Here is a 23,519-nt window from a genome sequence, read left to right on the forward strand (position 1 = left end):
AACCTCCTGACTCTTGTACTCTTTGCCCCTATTTATAAAGCCTAGTATCCCATATGCCCCTTTTACAGCTTTATCTACCTGTCCTGCCACCTTCAAGGATTCATTTACCTGAGCCCCCAGGTCTCTCTGTTCTTTCACCCCCCCTTAAGATTGTATTACCAGCCTATATTGCCTCCCTTCATTCTTTCTACCAAAATGCATTACCTCACATTTCTCCACATTGAAATTCATCTGCCATGTCTCTGCCCATTTTACCATTCTGTCCATGTCTTCTTGCAGTTGGCTACTATCCTTCTCACTGTTTACCACCCTACCTAACTTTGTGTCGTCCACAAACTTGGAAATGGTACTTGCTATACCCAAGTCCAGATCATTTATGTATAATAAGAGCAGTGGTCCTGATACCGATCCCTGGGGGACGCCACTGTACACTTGCCTCCAGTCAGAAAAGCAGCCATTCACCACAACTCTCTGTTTTTTGTCTCCCAGCCAGTTCTGGATCGATGCTGCCGCTGTCTCTTTTATACCATGGGCTTCTATCTTTCTTACAAGTCTTTCATGTGGCACTTTGTCAAATGCCTTTTGAAAGTCCATATAAACTACATCAACTGCACTACCTTTATCCACCCTCTCCGTTACCTCATCAAAAAATTCTATTAGATTTGTTAGACAAGATTTGCCTTTAACAAATCCGTGATGGCTGTCCCTAATTAACCCATATTCTTCTAAGTGAAGATTTATTCTGTCCCGGATTATAATCTCCAGGAGTTTCCCCACTATTGATGTTAGGCTGACTGGCCTGTAGTTCCCAGGTTTGTCCTTCTGTCCCTTTTTGTACAGGGGAGTAACATTGGCCATTCTCCAGTCCTCTGGCACCACCCCTGTGTCCAACGAAGATTGAAAAATTGTAGCCAAAGCCTCCGCTATTTGTACCCTTGCCTCCCATAGTACTCTTGGCTGCATCCCGTCCGGACCAGGTGACTTATCTACCTTCAGCCCAGTCAACCTTTCAGTACTTCTTCTCTGTTTATACTTATCCTATCCTATCACAAATATACGGTCAATTCAATTTACAGTGAAGCGCTTTGAGACATCCAGAAGACGTAAAAAGCACTGTATCAAATGCAAGGATTATTATTATTATCATCATGGGGTGCAACAATCTGACACCTCTCAGTTCATCTGTATTTTATTACATTAATACTAAGACGCAGCTGAGAAAGCTCAGTCCGAGAACCAGAGTTGAACGTTGTACATGACCCTGTAATAGAAATTGTACCAACTTAAGTTACTGCCTTGAACATCTATCTACACCTTAAAAGCCTATTGAAATGTTGCTATTAGTTCAGTTCAGCTCTTTCTTACAGCTCCAAGTCCCCCTGTTCTGGTAAATTGCAGAACAATTGTAAAACTTGCATTGCCACTTTGAAAGCTGCCATAGTTTAGTGATAAAGCTGCTGCTTCATCAATGAGCAATCCTGAAGCACGTAACAACTCTTGCCTCTTTGCGAGCCAATTCCCGGCTGGCCTCAGCCTCCACGATTTTTTGTTTGAGGCTGAAGGATTCCCTCCTGTTCTCCTCCTCGCGCTGCTTCTCCAGTGCCATGTGGGCCTGCAGCTCCACCAACTCCTTGCTCTTCTTATTGTTCTCGCTGTCCAACATCTTCACCTGTGAGAAGGAACGACAGTCAAGAGCAACAGTAAGACTGACAACTTGGGTTGCCAGTTTCCTGGAGGCTCAAAATACATTATTACGGCACTGTTACTGAAGGCTGAGACTTTGGGTGCTCATGTTCCTGTTTAACTATTGTTTATGAGAGACAAGAAACTCCTAAATCTCAGACTCTTGCTCACAGTTGCATTCATTCAATCGCATTTAATTTGAATTTATTGTGCAGTTTTGGAAATCCTTCCACAGTGAGGGGGAGTAATTTCAGGCACATTGAATCTTTCTTAAGCTTTTCTAAACACTGTATAGCCTCCTGAGCCTGGTAACAGTCTAACTTGTGAATTGTGGTGAGCCACATTCTTTCACCAAAATCTTTCAATTGATTTAGCATAACATAACAAAGAGACATTTCCTGTTTATCTGGCAACAAGTTGTGGTGGTTTATATATACCGAAAACAGCTTTCAACCTTACTTGACGTTGAACCGTGCTCAACATCATCAACAAGCACGGTCGAAGAGGAGGGTATTGAGATGTGGAGTCCTGTAGCTCAGTGGTTAGAGCACTCGCTTTGCAAGCGAGAGACCTGAGTTCAATTCCAGGCAGAGGGCAAAACCTTGGGCAAGTTTCCTTACTCCACACAGAGCCTAATAATAATCCCTCCAAAACCGAAAACAATAATAAATTGGTCATTTTCAATCTACGACTGTTTGTAGGACATTGCTGTGTGCAATTGGCTGCCACATTTGCCCCCAAATATACAGTCAATTCACTTTACAGTATATTCTGAGAAGCGCTTTGGGACGTCCTCCCGACGTGAAAAGCGCTATATCAAATGCAAGTATTATTATTATGGGTCTTGAAGGTAGTGAGGGAGGGGGCGAGACAGAGGTACTGCGGGATGGAGTTCCAAAGGGTGAGGGCGGAAGGCCCACCCCTTCCGCGAGTTAAATATTAAATATCAGCGTATATTTAAGGAATTAAATGTCAAAATGTCTACAACAGCTTCAGACTCTTCTGTACATTGTATTAATTGTGTATCTGACGGCCAAAGCAGTAGCCAATTTGCAAAGAGCAATGTCCTACAAACAGTCACTAAAAGCATTACTAATTTTGTTTAATCTGGGAGATTGTTGGCCTGGACCAGGAGAAGCTCGCTTCCCTTTTTGAATAATACCATGGGATCTTTTAACGTCCACCTGAACAGGCAGATGAGACCTTATATTAATTAACGTCTGATCTAGAGGACAAAACCTCTAACAATGCAATGTTCTCATAGCACTGCATTGGAGAGTCAGTCTGGACTATGTGTTCAGTTGCAATGTTCCTGATGAAGGGCTTGAATCCACAGTGGAGGGTTAAATGTTGCAGTGTTTGACTGCTACAGGAACATACTTAGCGTTTTTCATGCTCACCTGTCGTCGAACATCCTGCAGCTCTCTCCTAGCCTCCAACCTGGATTTTTCCACCTCTCTGAGATTTGCACGCAGGTCACCTGCCTCTTTCTGAACTGCACCCTTAGCTTCATCCAGGATGCTGATCTTCTGATCCTTCTCTTCATTCGTCCTCTTTAAGCTGTAGACCCAGAAAATGACTCAACAAATAGCTTCCACTTTAGACTGGTATTTTATGTACCAATCCTATTCTGCCAACATGGGTGAAAGTAATTACTGCCTTCGTAAAAACAGACAAATGCAACAGACATGGATGCTGTAATTAATTATATCTTAAAATACTCCCAATGTCTCCAAGAGGATCTTGGCTCCCCAAGTACAAGCTCTTGATTTCTGACAAGCCAATACACACTCGGTTGTTCACTGGGAGTCAGTTTATACGAGATTATAATCTCACACATTTTATTCCTTATCTGATTTTTCATTTTCACCATCAATTTCTCTTAGTTTTCCAGTTAGAGGAAAGAAGAGAATGCTACAGAGGTTGAGCTTTTAATTACTTCAAGTAATTAGACAGTAATTACTTGAAATTTGAATTTAAAGTGGGAGCAAAATACCCAGAAACAGATACAGCTGTATTTGTTATATATATGGGAACGCTCGCGAATTTATTCCTGAGGGACATTCCAATGTGTGTAATACCTGATTCTCTCACTCTCAATCTTTTTAATGCTGTTCCTGAGCTCTTCGTTGAAATTCTGAATAGCTTCCTTCTCCCGGATTTCATCGTTTAGAACACGCTTGAGCTCCAGGTTCTCTTTCCGTTGCACCTCCTGAGCCTCCTCAATCTCTCGGACCATCCTGTGAGCTTCAGTGAGGTCCCGGCGGGTTCCATCGCGAGCATCCTCTGCCATACGAAGCTGGGTCTTTAACTCTTCCACCTGTTTAAGAGCGATAAAGAAGAGTAAGAGTGACATTTGGTAAAATGCAAAGTCAGTTGTTTCTTTGCACGAGTTCAACCAAATTGCAGTTAAGCTACAAGTAGAATTTCCTCTACTTCCCATCTATCCCACGTTGACCTAGCTGGAAAAGTCACTGATTAAGCTAATAAAGTCAGCACCTTGTGTAAAACTATGCTATACTAATGCGAAAGGTCTTAGGTTCGATCCCCAGTCTACCGAGTAAGGGATCCTAGCATGAATCAGCAATCCGAAGCGCTTTCATGGTTTAATGACATTGATTTGTCACTGAGTTGGTACTGATTCAGAATGATACATGAACTTTCATTCATTGTTCAATTCTCAATCAAGCAGACTTTGGATAGCTTTGTTTGTCGGGAGAGACCTGCTGATGTCTGTGTGTGGGGAGGGGGAGGGAAGGAAGATAAAGGTGTGTGGTCTGTCAGAGGCGGACAATGTCATGGAAGCAGAGGAAAGTAGTCCTGGTCAGGGACCGGATGTAGGTTAGGGAGGACATCTGTGAATCAAACCTGACACCTAGGTTACGCACAGATTCAGTAAGTCTGAGAGAAAGGCCAGATTCAGTTGAGGTTGGAGCTGCAGATGAGAAGATGTTGACTGGTGCCAAGGAGTATGCCTTCCACCTTGTCAACATTCAGCTGCAGAGAGTTGGTGCTCATCCAGGCCTTGATGTCTGAATCAAGCTGATAAAACACCAGCAGACCTGGAGTCGCAGATGGAGGAGAAGTAGATTTGAGTGTCATCGACATATATGTGGAAGTTAACCTTGTGTCTGTGGAAGACATCGCAAGAGGGAGCATGTAAGTGAGGAAAGGAAGGGGGCTGAGGATGTAACCTTGGGGTATGCCGCAGGTGACTAGGCAGAATTGGGAGGAGAAACCATTAGCGGAGATGAAGTGCTGATAGTTGGTTAAAACTTAAATTTAAGTTAAAATTAAAAAAGCTCAAATATTTCACTGCTTGGAATTATTGTGATTTTTCCATCAGTGGCAAAATCCAATTTCCGTCAGTATGAGGACACTGTTGGATGGTTGGCTTTAGAACTGACATGAGAACATCAATGAAATTCTGACCATTAGCTCCAGTAAGTAAGCCAAGGTCTGACACTTGTTCATTCCTAACGCACAAACATTGATCAGCACATGGTAACTGCTGTAAGCCTGACAAATATGGCCTGGCATTTGAAAATGAGTTGCCAGTGTTCATGCCTGGGGTCTAGGATTTAAAAAGAGATGAACCTGGCTCATCCATTCTCATTTGAATCCACTCGATACACCACACATGCTTCAAACTCCCAAGTCACCAAACATCTCTGGCCTGGTTACGATAGCTTGACATCTCAGAGACATTTCTTTACCAGCTGCAAGCACTTTTCTGCATTTTTAAAATAAATACTGTGTTCGCAGATTATTCCCAGTGTTAAAGGGCTATAAAAAGTTTATTGTTCCCTTTACGATAAGTAGGGCCTCAGCTGGCGCCGAGCAGATTTGGTTTTGTGGGTGGAAATGGATGAATTTCACTCAAACAATTTCTCAGATAATAAACTAATAAAGAGTAAATAAAGGGATTAACTTATGTACTTAATGCATGGGGGCGTGTGGGTGTGTGTGTGTGTGGAGGGGGGGGGGGGGGGCGCGGTGCGCACAAATGATTTTAATCGCTGACCAGAAACTAGTAATTTGTGTGGTCCATACATCAACCCTGGAGGCTAGCAAAATTAAACAAGTCTTGCCAACATAAATAATCGGTCACGGTTTAACTCACTTTGTTTTCTTTTTCAATCAGCTCCAATCCTTTAACCCCTTCATTGGCAGCGCTGTTGGTTGGGTTGGTTTGTAAATTGCAGGGATTGCTGACTGGTGTGGAATTGGGCTTTTTTTGAGGTGTTCTCCCTTAACTCCAGAATGTAACTAACTCTGGGCTGTCAACTCACAGCCGGGGGGGAAACTGACCAGAAAAGGAGATGTGGGGGCTCCAATGTGTTGGAGGAAAGGAACAGTAGCAAGTCATTTGAATATTTAATAGTTTGCCACCAGCTTGAATCCATTTCACCTCCTTTTCTCCACGTCATTTAATACCTTTACCTCTCAACTGATTCTGATTCTACTGTTCTTGGAACAGTGTACTAAATGTGTTCCTGTGGGTGGAAGTGACATACACCCCATTAATATGAAGACTCAATGCTTAGGAGTCCGTTGTGAATCCTTACTGTTACTCCCGCATTAATAGCTACATTTGGAGTCCTGTAGCTCAATGGTTAGAGTACTCGCTTTGCAAGCGAGAGACCTGAGTTCAATTCCAGGCAGGGCGAAACCTTGGGCAAGTTTCCTTATTCCACATGTCTAATAATAATCCCTCCAAAACCAAAAAAAAAATAATAAATTGGTCATTTTCAATCTACGACTGTTTGTGGGACATTGCTGTGCGCAATTGGCTGCTGCGTTCGCCCACAAATATACAGTCAATTCACTTTACAGTGTGTTCTGTGAAGCGCTTTGGGACGTCCTCCCGACATGAAAAGCGCTATATCAAATGCAAGGATTATTATTATTATTACATAACTCGATGATGTTTCATGCTCAGATCAGGTATTCTGCACATTCAGAATGACTGGAAGACCAATTCAGATCACTGGAGCTCTGCACCAGAGCAGATAGCATTTAGTCCATTGAAATGTTATACAATGGTAGTGAAAGGGAAGGTTGTTGCTTCTTTAAAATTGTACGTCTCATTCTGGTATACAATTCCTGTCAATCAATAACTTTGCACGTCTCCTGTACGATGGACTAATTCCCGTTCCATCCAGGAAAGGGAATTCATCTATTGAACAATTCTGAAACCATTGTGTGCATCCGATATAAACGTAAATCCTTAAACATCATTGTCTTCTGCATAAATGGTGAGCATCTCTTGTGTAAATCACGAAAGCCCAGCTCATGGCACAGTGATTTAAGCTTTGGTGCAGTATTTGTGTGCTGTGTAATGCAGGTCTACTTTCTCTGGGGTTTAAGCCAACCCCAAAAATGCATTCATAAATCACAATAGAAGGGCTGGCTGATCGGATTGTTCTGTTCTAGATCACAAAAAAAACATATAATTTTGGTGGACTGTTACTACACATGTGAGTTGTCTAGCAACAGCATGAGGGCAGAAAAAATTAATCCTGCAGTACAACCGTGGTTGTCAAGGGAACAGTTCGCTTTGTTAAAATGGGAGACGTGCCCTGAAAATGAGTTCCTACTAAATAAAGTTAGTATCTGCAATCAATATTGATAACGTGCCTGTAAAGCTCATTCAGGAAACTATTTTCCACCACAGGGTTTGTTAGAGAGACATGCTCTGTTTGGTTTCAACTCCTTTGCAAGCCCAAAATTCAATTGTGACAATTGAAGCCAGCGAAGGAAACGATGTGGGCTCCTGGGAATATGTGCACATTCAACCCGCCACCCCCCCCACTCCCCATCATTGACTGCCAAAGTGAAGGGCACACCCTATCCCTATGGGCTGCAGGGAATATGAGCACAGAAGAACATAAGAAAGCACAGAACACAAACAGCGCTTGGCTCATCAAGCCTTTTCCTGCCACAAATCACGCACTACCCATTCCATCATCGATTACACTCAGCTCATTTATCTCCTGAGAAAGGCTCAGCAAAGGTTTTTCCTAGCCGCCAAAAGGTAAATCAACCAAAACTTCAGAATACTCAATGAACTCTACAATTTAAATTCTTCTGGCCGATGCCTTTGCCCACTTGGCAATCAGTGGAACAAACCCTCCTATGCCCCATGGTCCGAACGAACAGGGAACCAAAGCTGCTTGAATCCACTTGTCAGATATAACTCTCCCTCTGAGAAGCTAAACCCACCTCTCTGAGGGCCACTTCTCTCTGACGGGCCAAGACTTTAAGCTGCTCATTGAGGCTCTTAATTTCTCTCTCATGGATGGTCACCGATTCCTCAAACTGGCCTCGGAAGGTCTTGAATTCAGCATTGATGCTGTTAATGATATTCTGGATAAAACAAGACAATGTTAAAATTTTACACTTTATCCTGAAAGAAATTCTGATTCCTATCCAACATCATGCATTTTTTCTTATAATATTCTGCACAATTTGTTTATGATAACATGAGTGCTCTTTGATCAGAATCAGCTCACAAATGTTTGCGGTTTTCCTCGGAGTTTATTCTCTCCCATGAAGGCCCTCGTTTGCTTTCACTGAGGTCCTTTCCAAACTCATTGGTTGCCCTTCACGTATGAGTTAAGACTGTGAGTGCTAACAGGCTACTTGATTGTGGACAATCATCATCAAGCCCAATCCTGTTCTCACTGTCATCCACACACATTCATCTTCCTGGGTGGCAGATCAAGAATGGGAACCCTAGCTGGTTATCCTCTCCCTAACCCAGGGACACCGAGATCAGTTAGCTCAGCACTGGGTGGGATTCGAACTCACAAACTTCTAGCCTCGTGCACAACTCTTCACAAACAAAACTGAAAGAAACAACAAGTAAATAATAAAGCTGAGAGTGCACTCAGGTCGATTCTTACCCTATCCTGTTCCTGTCGGCTAAAAGACTCTCGTTTCAGGCGATCAATCTCCATGTTAGAATTGCTGAACTCCCGTTGGATGTGGCTGAGCTTTTCAGCCAGGATATTTTTTTCTGACTCTTTGAAAGACAAGGCCTTAAAACACAAACAATTTACTCAAGAATTGCAATGAGGTTGGTTTGTCAGAGACGGGCATGGCAAAAATTGATTGTGCGTTCCACTATGGCATCAAGAACACTTGAAGTTCCTTAATTTATTTTGTACCAGGAATTAAATCATTTCCTATTGAGACATCCAATTTCAGCATGGTGCTCCTCAGGTATGGTACGTGCTAGAAACAGAGCATTGTTCCAGCAATTACTCTTAGGGCAGCTGTAGCACAAGTTTGATTCAGAGTTAGGCTCTCTCTGCACTCACATTGGTCACAGCTGGGGCACACACAAAATATTTAGCCAAATTGTAAAATGTTCCTTCCAATTTATCCAAACATATGCACCATTGCACCTCAATAAAGGACCCTTCCTACATAATTGTACTATTTCATTCTCCACACCGGGTATCCTCTATGAGAAAGATTTTTACATTATGCATTATTAAGAGGGCTTTTGTCCAGTGAGCCCTCCAGAAAATGGGTTGCAACTAACCAAGATCATTTCACACAGGGGGAGCCCTGACACACACAGTCAATAATTTCAGCCCATCAGTCTAGGCTGGAGTCAAACTCAGCTAAAAGCACCAATAATAACTCAGAATGCTGCCCAGTCTCCCTATAACATTTATTTTTATTTTAAACACAAAAGGAGAAAGACCCTGACAGAATTTTGTGCTGCAAGATGGTCTGACACAGATTAAGTGCTTCAATTTACCCAGGAATATTCCTTTAAGGGCATTGGCCTGAATCCAGAGAATTAACAATTCCTATGGGAGCTGGCCGGCTGATCATCTGAAGCGATTAAATGAAACTGGAATTAAATTGTTTATCTGTGTTGCGTTTACAATGGTTAAATGCAGACCCTGTTCCTGATTAATTCTCTAGGGGTCGGGTAAAGTGCACCAACTGGCCTTGCTTAAACACTATCTGGCATCGCAGGCTTTGGAATTGGTTTGGGTTTCTGGCAGCGATCAGTTGCAGAATATTTTAAACAATGAATCTCACAATAGCCAGCAAACAACCATGTGCAGCTCCGGAACTTGGAATGTTCCTTTACCAGGCAAAGACCTCGCTCAAGACTGGCACATTTTATGCTAAGCTCTGCTGCTCACAAGGGACCTTCCTGGGAGTTTCTGGTACTTGCTCCCCAACTGGGTTCAAACCTGCACCTATCATATGTCAGATGACTGACAAGTGACGATCCTTCTTGGGGGTAGATTGTGGAGTTAACCAGGGTCTCCTTCAAGCTGAGCTGGCTCCAGTATAACGAGCTTGGGACAGAATGTGGGAATGAAGGCAATCTTCTGTAGTGGTCTCAGTATCTTGGTTCCTGAGCCAGGGAGGTCTGCAGTGTTCCAGGGAACTGATGTCCGACCAGCCAGCTTGGCTGCTTGGCATGATTTGGAGGGCAGAACAGTCACTCGGACCAGCGATTCTTTTCAGCCAGCCAAAGCTCTAACAGGTAATGGTCCTAGGTGGCCAAGCAACTAAAAGCTTACCAGACGAAGCTCTCAATGGTGAGCTAAGAGATATAAACTGAGAATTTCAGCTGTAACCCCATAAACACTCTGGGGTCCCTAAGGCTTAGCTCTTTGCTTTTGCCAACCTGTATTTACTACTCTAACAAACAGGTATGTCTCTCCAGGGGATGGGTGCACATTCCATTCCAGAGACTGGGAAATTTCCATGTGTAGGTAGGTGGCTTTTTGGTTACTCAAGAACAGTGATTGGTTTAGGCATGTTCAGACATCCAGCTGACCAAAAAAAGTCTGGCAATAAGACACACAGTTTCCGTGCTGTAACAATCTGTGCAACTCATTGTAGTTAATGTTTTGTTCTTTCCCCCTCCCCCGTGTGATCGGGAGCACAAGTCAGAGAACAGCTTGCAGGACTCACTTAAAAGGAGTGTTGTGTGGCCAATATTCTTTCCAACACTGTGGGGGAGCAGCAGAGCTCTGCTCCTTTAACCCTCATCATCCTGAACATCGCATACCATAAACCCCTTCAATTCCATTAAATATCTAAAGACTGAACCTGTGGTCAATGTTACACGTAGCGATACTGCTGAAGTTGGCCTCTAATGGGACTTCTCCACAATAATCATTAATCACCAATGCCACTACGCTACGTGGAATTTCAGACTCTTATAGAACCTGAACTGGTTCTTTTACCTGCTGTTTGTTGCTCTCTGCCTGAATCAGACTCTCATCCCGGTCCTGCTGAAGGTTGAGGATTTGCTCATTCATTTCTTCTTTCTCCACTTCGAAACGGGTGGCCAATTCCTCCCGCTCCTGCTGCAGGCGATGGATCATCTCATCCTTCTCTGCCGTCAGCTCCTGGCGCAGATGTTCCTGTGGACAGGGTTGGCAGCTTTTGCTGAGGAGGCTGGGATTAAATCAACTTTCACAGTGCAACTTGGTGATGGAGTCTATATTAACAATAAGCTGTCCACCACAAATCCCTACAGGTTACCTTTAACTGTGCACTATTGCTGTCCAGACAAAAAATGTCTGTTATTCTATCGATCTGCCCATATGCCTTTTCGTATTTATCTGCTGATCTTCCATGCATTGGGACTTATCCTGCTATCTATACTCTGGAAATCACAAATACAAACAGGAGAAATGGGAACATCCCACGATAAAGTCTCATTTGTTTGACGTTACATGCTCTGCAATGAGCCCCTTCTGCCAGTAACCCTCAGCTTTGAGAGTGGAGACAATCCTTCTTGTTCCCGTGCCTGAGTCTTCTATCAAGGGGAAGGTGACATCCCCGCTCATAGTGACATTAAACACAAAATTAACTTCATTTTTAATATTAGTCATAGGAGAGCATTTGGCATATAAATTTGAGGATAGGGCCATTTATGGCCTTACCCTGGAGCAATTCTTTAATTTTTCTTAGTGGATGCAACCCACTGAGTCTGGTATATTTCCTGCACAGCTATCGGCAATTGGGTTGGGTGCCTTGCCATTTACAAATGAAATTAACTGGCTCCGCTCATGGCCTCGGGACAGAATGGAAACATCTGCCAAGACTCATTATTTTCAAATGCTGCTGTCATCTTTGAACTCTGGTTTAGAAATAGTCCTCAAATCCCTCTAGCAGAGATCATCAGTGTCTCACAGCATACACCCCTTTACCCATTGGCATCAAAAAACATTCTGGTAGATCAATGCAGAAATCAGATTTTTTTTCATGCCAAGAACCAATCAATCCAGATATCTTGTGCTATGGGGTGGGGGGATAGTCGCTTATGTCAAGTGGTGCCGACCTAGAATTCACTGCTCTTTTCAGGTACTGGGCTCACTCTACTGCGTACCTTTTCTTTCTGCAGGTGTTCAAGGTCCTCCTCGTGAGCTCGCTGCTCTGTTCTCAGGGCCATCTGTGACTCGTGCTCCACCTGCCCCAATTTCTGCTTCAACAACTCTTTGTCTCTTTCAGCGGTTCCTAGTTGCAACTCCATCTCCTTTCGCATGTGGTCAACCTCCACTAGAAATTCACACAAGGACACCAATAATGCCACAGATACAGAGACATTCTGATGCATTCAAAATTAATTCTAGTTTAGTAACTGGATACAGTGGGTGGACTGGTGTAGTTCTCCTCCCAAGGGTTTATAGGTATATTAGGGGTAAAGCATGATCTCCATCACCTGACACACATCTGACTGTAGATTTCAAAGAATAAGGTTCAGAGTTTAACCCTGTTTGGCAGGTACATATATAAACACATACACATCTACCTAGAAGGGACTCCTTAGCAAGTAGAATGGTCTGGTTCTCTCCTTCTAGTTGTTCCTTACGAGTCTCCAACTGCGTGATGAGATGCTGAGCTTCAAACAGGCTAGTTTCCAAAGCTTCCTTATCTGCCCTGAAAGATCATATAGATTACTATTGAAAATCCGTATCAGTGCGATGGCTTGTTCTGTTGCACCAGATCTTATAGGCCACATACATAACTGAGGAAAATGTCCGATTGCCACATTACGCAGTGCTGTGTCACCTCCAACAAAGGTGAATCCACCCCTATAATCTGTATGTCCCTTCATCACAGGTACCCAAAATCTGATGTGGGATATGCTAAGGGCTGACCGATGGTTACGTGGTTCTCAGCTAAAAGTTTAAATGTTTAGACTTTGTATCAGTGATATTCAGGAGTTTTGTGGCCAACAAAAGAACGAAAACAGAGGAAGGCACAGTTGTGAGGGAGTTGATGTCAAATCACAAGAAGTGTATATGTTGAGAAAGAGACCTCATTCTTCCTGAAAACTTTCTTATTATTACAATATCTAGATGTTTGTTAAATAGGTCCAGTATCCTGGCCTCGATCAATCTTCCTGACAATTTGTTCCGTATATTGATTATCGTCTATATAAAGAAATATTTCCTGGTATCCTGAAATTGTCCTTCCCAACCATGGACTTGTACTCTCTTGTCCTGTGGTTTGGCATATGTACAAGCATTGACCTTAGTTTATTTTCTCGCTTCCATTTAGTGTTGTAGATACTTCTATAATAAATTTTACTTTCTCACTCCAACATGGTGTGTCCTGAAAAGTAATAAAAATACCAATCGAACATTAAACGCCACTGACAACAGATGCTCCAGAGCCTTCAGAGAGCTTGGTATAAAGTGCTGTCACGAGTAGAAAAAGTTTCTGATTTTGAGATCTCCTACCTAAGAGCTGCCCCCTCCTCAGCCAGGGCTTTACTCTCCCTCTCGGCAGAGGTTAGCTGCACCACTAGGTTGGCCTTATCCTTTATCAGCTCCTCCTTCTCCTTGCTGGCTCGAAGCATCCCCTCGCTCTGAATCTCCACTTCCCGCTGGATCTGCACCAACTGCTCACTCATAGTCTGTTTCTGGCGATTCACCTGCCCAGGAAATGTTCAAAGTCCGGATAAAAATTAATTATTTGGGTTGTAAATTAAAGGAACTTGTGATCCTCCAAATTCCCAGTCACCTCTACTTGTAACACTGGCAACTCTCAAGGACAATCTCCTACCTGTTAAAATTTTGACAACTCTGCCTTCCTCACACTAGGAAGTACTGAATAATGCTGATTGTAGATTGATGTGTGGGTGCCTTCTACATTTCACCCAAATGGATGTTCTTCACTTGTGAGCCCAGTTAGCATGTTGGTATGTTGTTTTACAGGGGGAGAGGAACAACAGCCCAAAACAGACGCTGTTCCTCGCTAGACTTCTATAAATACCCATCTTCTAGCCTCTGTACCTGTGCGAGTTGATCCTGAAGCTGGGCTTTCTCTCTGCGTAGTATCAGCAGATCCTGCTCCAGCTTCTCCCGGCTCTCTTCCACAATCTGCAGAGACTGGTCCAAACCATGTTTTTCTGTGTCGAGGTCCATCTTCTCCTGTTCCACGCGGGTCAACACTACCCGTATTTTGGCCTTCTCCTGTTCGACCTCTTTCTTCTGTCCTTGCAGTGCTGATTTTTCAGCTTCCATCTGTCACAGAACACATGGATCTAATTGGTAGGAGCTCAACGTTTTAGCACCAATTTGAGAGTTGTGGTATGAAACAAAATAATAATAATAATAATCCTTGCATTTGACATAGTGCCTTTGATTGTTGATACATCTCAAAGTGCTTCACAGAATACACTGTAAAGTGAATTAACTGTGTCTTTTGTGGGTGAAACGCGGCAGCCAAATGCGCACAGCAGTGCCTCACAAACAGTCATGGATTAAGTGACCAAATGATTATTTTTTTGGAAGAAATTATTACCCCTGGAAAAGTGATCCGCCAAACCACTAACAACTGGAACTTCTCAGAACGAAAACAATATAAAACTTGGGTCATCTGCAGTTAAACAAACTGCTGTTTAACATTTAGTTTCGCCATTCAAATATCTCATAAGAAATGAGTGCACAAAGCACAGCGAGAAGGAACGTCTGATTGTGATGGGATAAAAGGAACCCTGCTGTGATTCAGAAGAGGCCCTTATTTACAATGGATGCACTCACACCATGTGGCTTGTAAGAAACTGTAAGGATTTCCGAGGAATGTGATCGTTTTATTGGGATCTGCCTCTACGCTGCCAATTGACAGAACAATCTGTAACTGTTTTGTCTCGAGGAAACTAAGCTTAGGCAGAACAGCTATAATTAGGTTAAGCAAATCCATTTCGAAATGACTCATTCAACTCTTGGTTTGGTTAACTCACCTGGAGGATGGCACGGTTCAGCTCCACCTTATCCTGAGCTAAGCCTTCGTTGAGCGCGCTCATCTTGCTGAGGGAATCCTGTAGGCCCTCCTCCTCACTCTTCAATTTGTTTAGTGACAGCTCCAGGTCTGCACTGGCCAACTCCACCTGCCAGAACAGAAAATCAGAAAAAGAGGAGAAAGAGAGAGAAACATTATCCTACAGGCAGACACTGTGCCCACAACTCAGGCAAAAGAACAAAACAAACTGCTCTGTGCGTCTGTGATTTTCTCGACAGACCCACATATTACATACCTTGGTGAGAGCCTCAGTCAAGCCTGCTTTCTCACTCTCCAGCACTTCCTTCTCCAGTGTGGCTTTGTTCAAGGTTTCTTTCAACCCAACCAATTCCTTCTTCAGGGCAGAGTTCTCCATTTCCATCATTTCTAAAGCCTTCTGCCTGTAAAAGTGCAAGAGCTAATAAACCAATCTACATTAAAAAAAACCCTGCAGGCACATTCCTATTTACCTACTACATAGTTTCACCCACAAAATATACAATCAATTCACTTTACAGCATATTCTGTGAAGTGCTGTGAGAAATACTGAAAAACATGTTAAGGCGCTATATGAAATGCAAGGATTATTATTACATGAGAGAGAGTAGGACTCATCATATTGTCACACACCTGGAAGATGATACATAAAATGTAGCCCACAAAAAGATGCCTATCTGGTTTATACACAAGAGTAGAACATACAGCATTAAACTCAAACATACCTTGAGAAAAGGGTCTCGTCAGGAGTAAAATAAATAATAAAGTGAGTTTCAAAATGTCTTGCTTGAAACATTTCTGATTTACTATTTCCTTCCTTTGCTCATCTGCTTCTGCTCTCCTGTCTCTCTGTGACCTGATCCACCTCCTCCAGACTTCAGATGCACTAAGCTCACACTACCATCTCATCCTATTTACTATATCCTAAATTGCCCCCTTTCCTACATCCCTACGTCATTCCTCCAACTAACGGAACTAACAGAACCAACCAACCTTTCCACTTCTATTCAGTCAGTGCTCACTATTTCAACCATTTAGTGTAATGCTGAACAAACAGGTGTTTGGATACCCCATGCTGTCCAGCTCACCTTCTTTCAATTTCTTTCTTGGCTCGCTCTTTGTCTTTGTTCACTTCCTCCTTCTCATCTTCCAAATGTTGGTGCTGCCTCTGGAGGTCTCCATTCATAGCTTTCAGATGTTCCACGTCCTGCTGCAGGTTATCAATCTGCTGGTTTAGAGAGTGTGCCAGCTTCTCCAAGTTACCCTTCTCACTGAATAAGAGTAAAGGGATCACATACACATAAAACAGAAAGTAATCTTTTGAATGGATTTTATTGGCACGTTTAAGCTGTCATTAATTGTACAAGTGACGTACATCACATATTAAATGGAATGAATGAGGACAGCCAGGTTTGGTTGACTATATATTGTTGGCCAGAAAAACAGTGAATCTAAGAGGGAGCTTTGTAATGAGAATATATTACAATGAAAGCTGCAGTTCTTATGTACCAGAGATGGTGGTGATTAAAAAAAGGGGAGAGCTGTACAGAACTCTTTGAATATTATTAAATTGCTCTCTGGGGAAACATAAACAAAGAGACACCAAGCTTACCAAGTTTGGTCTTAGACTATGCCAGACACTCTGTCAAACTTATTTTTTTCCCCCAACTTTTGTGATGACTTTTGATTTCTAGTTGAAATAAATTGAACATTTTCTCCATCGTGAACACCCATTCTCAGTATCAAGCATTTGCAGATCAAGTGTAGTCTGGTTATATGTAGAGCAAAACTCCTTCTATTCCGCCCAAATCTCAGAAGGAGAGTCCTAGCACTGCTCCAACCCCCAAATGCAGGAATGGCCTCTTTAAGTACATATGCCAATTTAGTGCTGAGTTAAGGACATTTTTGTGTGGGTAGTTTATAGCTACAAGGAACGGGTTAAGAATATTCAAACAGCCTTGTAGCCAAAAATGCATGAAATATTCTCAATATATCAATCTGCGATGGATTCAAACTCGGGTCCCAGAGGCAAAGAGCCAACATACTTAATCCAATACAACACCCATCTCCCAGAAGATTTATTTTACTGTGATTTGTCATTACCAATTGGGAGGAAATACAGCCTGAATTGTAATCCTCTATTAAGTTATTGCACTCTCACCCATGTTAATACACTCTACGTTACAGAACCCTCGGGAACCATTTCCTTCACTCACTACAATGATCAAAGTAACAATTTTTTTGTTATAGAATTAATACATTATTTCATTTAAATCCATTTCCACTGATTTGATGAGGGAAGAAATGGTCTTACATATTGCAATTACAATTTACATTGATATTACGCCTTTCATGTTGGGAGGATGCCTCAAAGCGTTTCACACAGCTGACTGAAGTGAGGTGGGGGGGAGTTGCAATGCATTGGAAATATCCAAGCCCATTTCCCCTTGGGATCAAAATGGTCCATTTTATTTGTGAGCCACCAGAGACAACTTTGGGGTTACTTCAATCTTGGTCTAGTTCAAATTTTGGATTCAAATGCATAAACTCAGTCATGCTCAGAGGGTGAAATATGCCACTCCAGGCATCCATAACATTACTACACAGAGCAGTATAGGTGCTTCAGTCTTTGTTGGGCTGCTAAGGGTGGTTGATCAATGCAACCTTTTCCAGTATCTCTAGTTCCTTAACCCTTTAAAAACCCTTTAAGTCTCTTCATTTAAGAAGGATCACCTCAACGTATAGTTGTCCCTAAATGCCAGGTGAGATTTGCTTTATTCAAGTAGATTGCAAATCGCACCTTCCAATGATTTCCAGCGAGGATTTGTAGCGGAGAGCATCCCTTTTAGCATCTTCCTTGGCTCGCTTTGAATCCTCAGCTTCCTCCTTCAGATTCAGTATCTTCTGCTCCTGGAGTCTTCGTTCGCTCTCACTGTCTCCCAGCTGCTTCCTCAGTGAGCTGGCCACATCCTGAATAGCCTCAAGTTTCACTCGGAACTCCTGAAGGACATTACATTTAATCGTGCACATCAGTTGAGCACAAACTGGTTCAAATAAACTGTCTTCAGCAACAACTTGACTGATTTAGTGGTGCACTGCCAGACAATGGAATAACAATGATTGAAGAGATAGCTTTTTAAAGGGTATTTCTGAAGGCAGGGAGATAGGTATCAAGGCAAAACGGTTGTCTAAGAAAGTTCCATATGACATATGTCTTGGCTTCCAATAATGGATAGGAACGTAGGGGTCGAGAAGATTGCAGGTAGGGTGCGGAGAGACCTTGGAGGATGAAGACACCCTTCCTTATCACATAGTAGTTTACACCCCCATTGAAACCCATCCATTTGTTAACTAAATATAAAGTCCTGCTCGTCGGACTTTATCTTTTTAAAAGTCAAACACTGTGGTTAAGAAGAATTCTCATTAACTTTAACATCCTTTTGTCTATTTCTTTAACTAAAATTCCTCAGGGTAGCTTCTTTGGAAAACTCACTATGCCTGACCTCAGTAAAGGCCTCATTTTAAGATCAGATTAATAAAAGGCATTTGGGCAATAACTAACTGGTTGTCAGCTCCACTTTATTATCATTCTGCAACCTGAAGTTGCTATTTTCTAATCCAGTAACTTGTTAAAGATACAGTCACTGTGCCTCAAACATTCAAGTACAATATTGGAGATAGTGTTCACTCTGTTTTACGAACTGCAGCTTGCAGAGCAAGCGGGTTGTTGTGCATTAAATACATTAAACAGAACGGGCAGTGCAAGTGAGCTGGTGTGTATTAAATACATAAAGCAGGACGGTCTTGATCAAAGCAGCTGCTCAAATAACTCATTCTGTTCCGTGACATGGCTGACAGGTAAAGGGTAAGCTGGAGAGGCCCAACGCTTACAGTTCATTTGAGCTGAATTTGAAACCTATTGAAAATCAGAGTTATTGCACAGCATTTTTTTTTAACCCTCCAACCACTCCAGACTTTGTGAGCTTTAGCAAAGACCAAGTCCATTCATGAGAGTGTTTTGTGTATCTGTTGTGGTGCACTTGAGCTACTGCAAATGAAACAACAATACTGATTCTGTAAACTGCCTGAGTAAACCCCTAGAAAATCCCAGTCTGTGGGGAGTTAGCCAATATAAGCTTGCTGCACTTAGCCTTAGCAATGCTTGGCTAGAGGAACTATAACAGAGATTTCATGTAACTGATTGCTGTTCAGTAATTCCATGCTGGAAAGAGAATATATGTGGATAGCACTGTTTAGTTTGTCAATTCTCTTTATATTTTACAAACCTTTATCAGATCACCATTTATCCTCAACTCTGGGGAAAATAACCCAAGTTTACACCCAGCCCTCTCATAGCTGAACCCCTTTGTTCCAGGAGTTAATGTGCTGAAATGGCACTGGAGTGCCTCACCAATTGCTGACTGAGCGCTGTGAAAGTTACCCTCCACATCACACTAACAGGCTCACACTATAGTCAATGTTTCAGAAATTCAGCTTAAAATGTGTACCTACGGAGGAGTTTCAGACAGAATATGCCTGATTCATAAGCTATTAACAACAATCCCAACAGTTTAGACTCAGAGGAAGCTGTCTATGCAGTGCTCACTAGTGGTCTGGAAGGAGCTGTCTGTTCAATGAGTCAGGCTGCCTGTGGTCTGCTGAAAAGGGTGCAATTCTTCTGAGAAGGTAATTTTCCTTTCAAAAACCTCATACCATCATTGATTTCCCCCCAGAATTTGTCTTGTATTAACGCATTTGGTCCACTGGGGAGTCTCCATCAATCCCAATGCCAGACGTAATATGAACTCACAAATCAGAATTCATAAATACATATTCGTCATTCTCTTGATCTACACTAAACCAATCCATACTTTGCGACACTCTAATCTTCAAACTGGTGCCAGAAACTATCCTCCTGGGGAAATGAGGTGGATCTCTTTAGTGACAAGCAGGCTCCATGGCAAAAGGAGAGTGAAACTGAGACAACTCCCTGTGGTGGACACGATGATCTGAAAACTAAGCCCGTCAGCTCCACTGCCCTCCAGGATTGACCAGCCTTAAACGTCACTGAAAGATACTGGCCATTTGATATCCCTGTAAGCCAAGATTAATGGGTAGGGTATGCCAGATGGATAAGCAGTAGGTTGTTTCTCAATTCTCCATGGTTTTAGCTGGTTATATTTCAGTGGTATTACAACATGCACACTGGCTTCAACATGCAAACCTGCTTCATTGGTAACAAACAAATGTGTGTGGGTGTGGATGGGAAACTATACTGAAGTAGTGGCAATCAGAAATTCTGCTTCTTTGAGTTCTCAGGAGCTAGACTGGAGACTGGTAAGCGTGCCAAGAAGATTTTACACACGTCAGCCATCCAGCTAACAAATCAAAAGTCAGTCCTGTCTGGAAAGTTTTGAATTAAGTCTCCAATCAGGACCAAAAACATGACTAGTTAAATGGTTATTTAAAATCCGACCTTTGCCACTGTCAGAAAAATGCAATGAACGACTAGTCGTTCAGGCTTGGAAATGAATCAGAAAGAGTTGTATCTGTGGCTCAGCTTTGAACTAAATCAAACATCTGACACCACATCAAAGATTTCATACAAAAGACCAAATAGACTTTACTAAACAAGATCTTGCAAAAAATTTGAAAGATGAACCCTCACTCGTAGCTCTTCTGTAAACAGCAGAATAACATGCCTGAATCTGTGTGAAAGCATCTCCAATTCATAAGCTGACTCGATGTAAACTCTCTGAGAAACTGAGTTACAGTCCCAAATTTATCATAACATTTCACACAGGAGGATAAATTTGGGACTCATTTTAATCAATTTCAAAAGGAAAAAGCTGAATGGACCTACTGGCATTTGAACACAGAAGCCTCTGATCCCAAGAGGTAGTGAGCAAGGGTGATGCATGGGTTGCAGTGAAGGATATTGCATTCCATCAGGCCGTTCTCAATTGTACCGAGGAACCCATGATATGTAACTAATTGCAAATAAAATTCCATTCCCAGGCCCTGTGATCCCTCATCTACACAATTTCATGTACCAGCAAAACTGTTCAAGTCTGGTGGCACTCAAGGTGCTTCAGCAGCAAAGTGGTTAAAACTATTTCTGGCTCATTAGAGACAACTCACTAGCAGAGAACTTCAAACATATTTTCTTCAACCCAGTTGGACAGAGTTCACAGAATTGTTGCGCAAATTTTTTAAAAAAATTATCAACTAGGGTCACTGAGCATGTCAAAGATTTTCAAGCCTTACTCAGTTTCAAATCTCTGCAGCCCATCCGACCTAAGTGTATAAACGTCTCTATAAATTGCTGCCGACAAAGTTGGCTGGAGGTGGAAAGGAATTGCATAATAGTAGTTTTCTGAGCAGTCCATGGATGTCACAAACCCAGGGAAACTGACAGATAAGAGCAGATTGACGAAGGAATGAGTTGAGGTAACCATATCTCGATCTTTACAAAATCACAAGACAGCTTCAGGTAAATCATGTTCTTCCAGAATATCCACCCTATCAGCTTCCCAACATGCAAATTGACATTGTTAACCTCCCCACTCCCCTCCTCACCATCTTCCCAAAGTAAAATCCACCTCCGTGTCAAATCTTCCTCGTTTGCTGCATTGGTGGAGGGTTTGTTTACCTGTACTTGGAGCCATCGTTTCTGGAGAGCCGACTGCACGGCGGAAAGTGTGGAATCACTGAAAGAGGGAGACATGCTGCGCAGAGGTGACCGGGTGCGAGTGGGTGAGGGGCGTCTGTGGGGGGAAGGTGTGCGTAGGAGAGGGGACCCCGACAGCAGGGGCGAGCCCAGTCTTCCAGAGCTGCTCTCGTTTCCATCACCACTTGCTTCCCCAGAAAGATTGCCTGCAGACTCCGCGTCGGCCAGAACAACCTGAGAAAGAAAGGACCCCAAACTCGTCACTGTGGAGTGGACCTGCTTCTGAGCTTACATCTTGAAAACGCTGCTGTTAATCATATTACACATCCTTATTTTGAATGGACACTCTATTCCCATCTTCAATATGAGTACTGACCGTAGAACCAAATAAAAAGCCGGTTTATAATGTACCTGAGCAATATTGTGCAAGGCCTGGTAGAGGGTTTCCACCTCAGTCCTGAGTCCTTCGGCTGCTGAGGATTCACTTGTACTTTCAAGTTTGCTGGACTCCTACAGTCAGATAAACATGCTGCCAGCATTAGAATTAGCACTCTGTCAACAGTTAATGCGGTGGAACGTTTCTGCTTCCAACTACTGTGTGTACGTGTTTCAAAGGGAACAGAGAAGAAGTGACAGAGATAAAAAAGAGGAGTAACATCCAACCTCACACATAAAATGGAACACAGGACAGAGGAAAAAAGTCAAACATAATGGAACTTTTTATTTTTAAACCCGGTCATTCAGGTATAAAATCAATGGCAATATAAACCATACATGGAGCCCATTTCATTTCATTCCACCCACAGAAACACTTTGTCATGTTGCAATATTCAATATTTCAAGAGAAAACAGTTATTAGCCTCAGTCTCTGGATGTATTTTCAAGTATGGCATCAGATGTGGTACATCTTATGATTAGAGTTCTTTCTAGTTCTAATGATAGTTCTTAATGGCAACAGTAGTAAAAAGATGAAAAACTCAACCATAAGAAGAAATCCCACAATAAGCGTCGTCTACACTATACTACAAGCCCATGACAGATGCAAATGACAAGAAAGCACAGTGAGTGAAAAGGTCAACTTGCAGTTGGATCATTGGGCAGTCTGTATTACTCACAGAGACATGCAGGTTCACCCGTAAATAGTGTGCTGTGATCAAGGTGTATCAGCCTGTGCCTGATATGTGCACAAGCTCATAGCACGATACCCAGGCTTTCCAGTTACTGAGCAGTATTAAGAGTAATTAACACTGACCACAAAGAGCAATGCTCAATGCTAGAAGTTACTGTTTGCAAAAGTTAGTTTCACAGCAGCTGTGTGCGAATGTGATGATTACTCTTGCTCAATCAGTTTTTTTAAATATGGGATGAATAGCAGTCAAGACACGGATGTGACTGAATTTTTCCAATTTAATCCACTTCTTTTATTGGAATGTACAGTACAGCCTTGTTTTGCAATTCCATCCTTCCTAAAGGTCTATAACATTTGGCAATTTCATCAGGAAATCTTCCAAAAAACACATGTAAATATGAGAATCAGTCTGTGGGGTAGGATTGATCCCACAGACCTGGCAAGTCCTCGGACAAATTGCTTGTTCTGGTTTACAAAGAAACAATGTACTTTGATGCACATCACTCTGGAAACTGAACACTGCGCTGGGTTTTTTAAATTGCTCCACTATCTGTACCACTCTAGCTTTGATCATAAGTTTCTTAAGATATCCCCCTTCCCTCAGGTTGAGGAAATAGTATATTTTTAGACACAACAAAACTTCATTATGAAAACCTGAGAAGTCTTGACAGCATGAACGCGAAGATCTGAGCTCCTCACTCTTTCCTGTCCCAACTCACACATGTCCAAATGAAGCTGTGCAGCTGTTGCTGACACACT

At 42.4% G+C, this 23,519-nt stretch overlaps 1 protein-coding gene across 1 annotated transcript in view; it reads right to left on the bottom strand.

Annotated features, from left to right (window-relative positions):
• Nucleotides 1-23,519, bottom strand: part of crocc2 (ciliary rootlet coiled-coil, rootletin family member 2) — a 70,823-nt gene that overhangs the window by 25,585 nt on the left and 21,719 nt on the right. The window contains exons 11-26 of the mRNA XM_042339307.1: nucleotides 22,043-22,141; nucleotides 21,614-21,865; nucleotides 17,762-17,961; nucleotides 16,050-16,232; nucleotides 15,221-15,365; nucleotides 14,927-15,073; nucleotides 13,977-14,207; nucleotides 13,422-13,615; nucleotides 12,488-12,615; nucleotides 12,065-12,234; nucleotides 10,914-11,093; nucleotides 8,592-8,726; nucleotides 7,909-8,052; nucleotides 3,765-4,003; nucleotides 3,084-3,243; nucleotides 1,502-1,669 (exon numbers count right to left, since the gene is read on the bottom strand). Of these exons, the coding sequence (XP_042195241.1) occupies nucleotides 1,502-1,669; nucleotides 3,084-3,243; nucleotides 3,765-4,003; nucleotides 7,909-8,052; nucleotides 8,592-8,726; nucleotides 10,914-11,093; nucleotides 12,065-12,234; nucleotides 12,488-12,615; nucleotides 13,422-13,615; nucleotides 13,977-14,207; nucleotides 14,927-15,073; nucleotides 15,221-15,365; nucleotides 16,050-16,232; nucleotides 17,762-17,961; nucleotides 21,614-21,865; nucleotides 22,043-22,141 (2,775 nt within the window). The remainder of the gene's footprint in view (nucleotides 1-1,501; nucleotides 1,670-3,083; nucleotides 3,244-3,764; nucleotides 4,004-7,908; nucleotides 8,053-8,591; nucleotides 8,727-10,913; nucleotides 11,094-12,064; nucleotides 12,235-12,487; nucleotides 12,616-13,421; nucleotides 13,616-13,976; nucleotides 14,208-14,926; nucleotides 15,074-15,220; nucleotides 15,366-16,049; nucleotides 16,233-17,761; nucleotides 17,962-21,613; nucleotides 21,866-22,042; nucleotides 22,142-23,519) is intronic.

The sequence above is a fragment of the Callorhinchus milii genome, unplaced genomic scaffold (genome assembly GCF_018977255.1).
Source record: "Callorhinchus milii isolate IMCB2004 unplaced genomic scaffold, IMCB_Cmil_1.0 Scaffold11, whole genome shotgun sequence".
Classification (NCBI taxonomy): Eukaryota; Metazoa; Chordata; class Chondrichthyes; order Chimaeriformes; family Callorhinchidae; genus Callorhinchus; species Callorhinchus milii.